General features: G+C 38.2%; 1 protein-coding gene across 1 annotated transcript in view; it reads left to right on the top strand.

Annotated features, from left to right (window-relative positions):
- Positions 1-590: 590 nt before the first annotated feature.
- NAALADL2 (N-acetylated alpha-linked acidic dipeptidase like 2) overlaps positions 591-6,000 on the top strand; it is an 895,965-nt gene continuing 890,555 nt past the window's right edge. The window contains exons 1-3 of the mRNA XM_052645317.1: positions 591-713; positions 1,562-1,587; positions 2,790-3,293. Coding sequence (XP_052501277.1) covers positions 591-713; positions 1,562-1,587; positions 2,790-3,293 — 653 coding nt within the window. The remainder of the gene's footprint in view (positions 714-1,561; positions 1,588-2,789; positions 3,294-6,000) is intronic.

Genomic DNA, 6,000 nt, shown 5'->3' with positions numbered 1-6,000 from the left:
TAATCAACTATAACCATCTCCTAACCTGTCAATAATTATCACTAACTCCATAATCACTCCATTTCTCTGTTTCTCTTGATGTGACCAAAGAATTCAAATAATGCTTTTTGTTTTTTTTTGAATCATTGTGGAAACCAGGTCAAGCAGAAAAAGGGGAGAGGGAAGGAAGCAGAACAGAAGAGGGAGGGGAAAAAAGTCACTCCTGAGGCTGATCTAATATATAGTATCAATTAAGCTCCTGTGTAACAGTATGTCATGTGGCACTTTAGAAAAAAGACCCTAGTCTACATAGGGACTAACTGTAAAACAACAAGTATCATATTGTGTGTCAAGTGTACGTGCATGAGCATATTATGCAACCTCCTCCCTTTTCCACAGTGTCGTGAAGAATTGTGTCTTGTCTTCTGTATTATGTAACTCATTTTATTTCTTTCAACAATGCTTGACTCTCCTCCCTCCTCTAATATAAGAAATGGCCCTTCAAACCCATACAGCCTATATGACACAAACCGGTGCTTTATGTTCACTACCTCAGTTAATTCTATTGAGAGTACTGTGAGGTTTGTGTTACCATCATGCCCGTTTCACAAATGAAGACCCTGAGCTGCAGAGAAGGTAAGCCTTTTGCCCACGATTACCCTTTCTTAGCTTTTTCTCCAGCTCAGGCTCTGTGCTCCATCCTCTGTCATAGCACACCAGTCTGGGTTTATCAGGTGAGTGGCCCATGCACCATGCACTCGTATTCATCTGTGTGTTTATATATTTCACCCTGCCTAGCTGCTCTCCTCTCCCACCCCTTGTCTGCCCTAGTTTAACTTCTCCCTTCTCTCCAGTAGTACTCCTCTCTTCTCTCCAGGTAGAAATAACTTGAACAGAGAGTCATTTCCCACATTTCCTGCTAGAATCCATCACCACTGAGTCTCCCTTGCATTTTTGTATTTGTTATGTGACTGACTTGTTTGTTCAAATGTCTGTTGTTCTTTTTGAATCATTCCCTACTTGAGGAATAGGGAATCATTGTTGTTCATCTTTGTTTTCACTGCCCATCCCAGTACCTGACATATATTAGATACTCATCTTTATTGAGTCAGCTCTGGACAAGACTAAATCCTAGATGATATGGTAGCAGATGAGAAATCTAATTGGAGTTCAAATTTTTATATTGTAAAATTAATATTTAATGGTACTTGAACTATCTTAAACATTCAGGACGTTTTAATGTATATGGACATCTGCCAGCCAGGATTGAAATTGTATATACCCATAATTCTGTACATAATGCCACTCTTTCATGAGGTCTTTGTACCTTTTTCATTAGAGTTCACTTGTTCACAACTGGCCCTAAGGCATTTAGGAAGTCAGTTGTCGGCTGTGCTCTGTTTTTCACCCACCACAGTGGTGCACATAGAAAAAATCATAAAACATAGTGGGAGACCTTAGAATCCAGCTGGGATGACAAATCTAATACACAGAAAATTTAAGTATAAATACTCTTAATCTGCAACCACTATACACCAGTGTGTTACTGAATACAGACTGAAGACCACTTGTAGTTAATTAGCCCAGTTATCCTAATACCACTCTGCAGGATACAGCAAACTGTCATCCAGAACGGTGTAGGGGAGAAAAGCTTCCATCTGCCACTCTGTAGCAAGGTTATGAAACTAAACCCTCCTATCCTGGCAAAAGGCTTCCTTGTTTGGATAGATGCCATCCCAGATTTTATTTAAAGTTCAGCGAGCCAGGCCAGTTCATGTCACTAATCCCAGGGAACATGTTAGCTTTCTATGGTAGTGTCAAGGTTTTCCAATCATTTTGATAACTCATGAGTAGGCAAAACACCATATTTTGCTTCTTGAATTTCTATAGAGGTGCTACTTCATTTTACTGTTTTCATTCTTAACCTGAATTAACATTTTTAAAATGAGCTCTGGTAATGTAACTGATCCCAGGGTCTCCCCCCCCCCCCCAACTCCCACCTCATCTTAACTTAAAAAGTCACAACATTATTGCTTCTGTTCTCAGTTTTTCTTAAAAGTGACCTTGAAAAAAAGTTTAAACTTTTTCATTACATACATTATCTTTAATGCAGTTGTGCATTTGAGTTTTATTCTCCTGAGCCTCAGAGGAATTGTGTGTGTGTGTGTGTGTGTGTGTGTTATGTTTTCTCACAGTTTTGTATCGAGTGCCTTCTATTTTTATTTATTGTCTTTTCTCCTATAGTAAACATCAACAGCACAGTATAAGATTATTACTGAATGATTTTCTTTAGGGAGGCTTCCCCAGTGGCTCAGCAGGAAAGAATCTGACTGCCAGTTCAGGAGATACAAGAGATGAGATGCGGGTTTGATTCCTGGGTTGGGAAGATCCCCTGAAAGAGGAAATGACAACCCACTCCAATATTTTTGCCTGGAAATTCCCATGGACAGAGAAGCCTGCAGGGCTATAGTCCATGGGGTCCCAAAGAATTGAACATGACTGAGCATGCATGCATGCACTTATGGATACTACAGGAATGAGGTATTTCCCCTACTCATAATCATTACAATTTTCTACACAGCTAATTTGGATTGGGAAGATTGCCCCAGAGGAAGGCATGACAACTCAATCCAGTATTCTTGCCTGGAGAATCCCATGGACAGAGGAGACTGGCAAGCTGTGGTCCATAAGGATCTCAAAGAGTCGGACATGACTGAAGTGACTTAGAACGTGATTTAGATTATTTGTTTTCACCTTGGAAGTTGTCTTTGTTGGTTTATTTTCATGAAATATACTTTTCTTATTTTCACAGGTAAAAAGATGGCCTATCAGAAGGTCAGTGCAGATCAAAGAGCTCCAGGACATTCACAGTACTTAGACAATGATGACCTCCAAGCCACTGCACTTGACTTAGAGTGGGACATGGAAAAGGAACTGGAGGAGCCTGGTTTTGACCAGTTCCAGCTAAACAGTGCTGAGAATCAGAACCTGGAAAATTCAGAGACTGCAGACCTCAATCTTGATCCCATTCAACCAGCAACTTCACCCAAAGGAAGGTTTCAGAGACTTCAAGAAGAATCTGACTATGTGACCCATTATACAAGATCTGCACCAAAGAGCAACCCCTGCAACTTTTGCCGCCTTTTAAAAATATTTTGCATGGCAATCATTTTATTTATTTCTGGAATCTTGATAGGCTATTACTCACATAAAAATTGCCCTTCAAATGCTACATCTTCAGGAACCCTTGATCTTCAGTTATACCAGGAGATTCTCAAGACAATCCAAGCAGAAGATATTAAGAAGTCTTTCAGGTAGGTGTGCAAAAAATGGATGTTGGTGGGATGCATCTCCTGGGAAAGATGTCTTACAGGGAATATCCTACTGGTGATGTTTCCGTGGTTTAAAGTTAGTCCGCCCTCCCCTGAAATGCAGACACTCTGGAATATGTGAGAAAATAATCCTTACGATCAAACCTAATGTATAAAATACAAAACATACCTATCACCTCATTAAAAAAAAAAGAAGAAGAATGCGATTATTGCAAAATTATAACTTACCAGCAACCCCTTCAGGGAGGGGAATGCATGGTTTCAGATTTATGATATTATAATACAAATTTATGATGATGCTTTGATAATCAATAATAAGAACCATAACCCCTGTAGATACTAAAAGACTTGAACCACTATATTTTCTCCCTCTTGGGAAATTCCAGGTAGGGCAAATTGGTATGCAAAGACTGCTGGATGTACATGTAATAAAAACTAGTGCATTAGACTTATGATTGAAATTTTTAATGACATCAGAGTAAAATAAATGTGCTTTATGGACTTAAATAACTGTCAAGAGCTAAGGCAAGCACTGGTAGTATTTGGTTCCCTGCATCACTGAGCTTCCCAATGAGTACTTATATTGAAACACATTGGGTTCCACGTATCAGGCAGTTGTAAAAGGTCATCTCTCTTTTAAGGTAAGTCTGCCTATGACCTCTTTAGCCAGAATGTGTTATTTATAAGTTAAATGATAAAATATTTTTATCAGGCTTTAATTCTGAGTTCTTGGGAAAAGCTCCACTCAAATCATATGACAAATGGGTAAGTTAAATTTTATTGCTTATCCTATCATTAACATATATATTGAATTGTAAAGGGTTTCCTAGTTGATGCATTTAGAGAGGTGAGGAACTGGAAGGGAAGATTAATTATTAGCATTCACTTGGGTCTTCCATACTTGGTAATAAAGACTAATCCTAAGTGAAACATATTTGTTGTGTGTAGGTAGTTGAGAGAAAGGTATATTAGGTCATAAGGATATTCCTTTTGGGTTACACCAACTTATTACCAACAATATGTTAGCACACATGCATTTCTAGGGATCTTCTAGGGAGCATGCCCACTGCAGATGCATCATTTAATCTATGTATGGACATATCACACTGATGTTGGTGAAATATAATTCTGTCTGAATATCACACGATTCATGGTCATTTGTTTGCTATGTCCTTCTATGTCTCTGTCAAATGAAGAAACTAACAATTTCGATGGTATTTCTCAATGTCAATTATTTATAGTGAATTGAGTGAAAGATACAACATTGTCTTATAATCAGTGATTGTATCAATTAGGATCCAACCACAGCAGAAAACTCTCTGAATATTTAAAAGAGAAGGCATTTAAAATAGGGAAATAATTTCAACAGAGCTGAAAAACTGAGAAGCCAATTTGGGGACACTGAGACAGCCAACAGATGAACAGCAGAATGGAGTCATGACTAAACCTAGGCTGGAGAAAGAGTGAGTTGCGGAAACTCAGTGGAAGGTGGAATTTTCTGGATACACAAATGGGTTGGTGGGAGATGTAACCTCAGCCAGAGGCACCACTGAAAGCAGAATAAGAAGTACCACGGCTTCTCTCTTCCTTCTGCCCTCCTCCCAGTTATCTGTTGGTTGGCTGAACTCAGCAGGAAGGCTGTTGATTCAGTTCAGTTCAGACACTCAGTCGTGTCTGACTCTTTGTGACCCCATGGACTGCAGCATGCCAGGCTTCCTTGTCCATCACCAACTTCCTGGAGCTTGCTCAAACTCATGTCCTTCGAGTTGGTGATGCCATCCAACCATCTCATCCTCTGTCATCCCCAGTTCCTGCCTTCAGTCTTTCCCAGCAGCAGGGTTTTTTCCAGTGAGTCAATTTTTCTCATCACGTGGCCAAAGCATTGGAGCCCACGAAAATAAAGTCTGTCACTATTTCTACTGTTTCCACTTCTATTTGCCTTGAAGTGATAGGACCAGATGCCTTGATCTTAGTTTTCTGAATGTTGAGTTTTAAGCCAACTTTTTCACCCTCCTCTTTTACTTTCATCAAGAGGCTCTTTAGTTCCTTTCTACATTCTAATTATGGCTAATATTGTATCTTTTTTAATGAAAGGGAATTATTATTTCCTCTTCTTATAAGTGAAATATAGACAGAAAATTAGAAAAATATAAAGTATACACCCATAATCTTACCACTTTAGTCCCATAATTTTATTCTTTCTATCTTATCCTATCAAACAGCAAAATTGCATTATACCATCTATATTTTTTGACTTCTGCTGTTGAATTTTTTCCACTTACAGTATAGTGAGAACCATTTTCAAACCAATAAACACAGAATTGAATCATTACATTAAAATGTTGCTGGTATTCCCTTATGTAGAGGGCATGAATTTATTGAGCCTGTTCTTTACAAATATACATTTAGCTTGTACTACATTTTCATACATAAGTGTGTATATTTAATTATTTCCTTCTGATAAATTCCTGGAAGTGATCACAGATTCAGAGAGTTTAAATTTGTTTAGTTGTTTGCTTTGTGTTACCAAATTGCCTTGTAGGACTGCCAACCTTCTAGGTCCTAGTTATTTTTTGCTTTGATAGGCCAAAAATAGTGTTGACAAACTTTTATATCTTAATTGACCACTTGTAGTTCTTTTTTGCATGTATGAACTACTTTTATAATTTAAAAGTTTATATTTACTGAA

Source organism: Budorcas taxicolor, chromosome 1 (genome assembly GCF_023091745.1).
Source record: "Budorcas taxicolor isolate Tak-1 chromosome 1, Takin1.1, whole genome shotgun sequence".
Classification (NCBI taxonomy): Eukaryota; Metazoa; Chordata; class Mammalia; order Artiodactyla; family Bovidae; genus Budorcas; species Budorcas taxicolor.
This window is presented reverse-complemented; position numbering and strand designations above follow the sequence as displayed.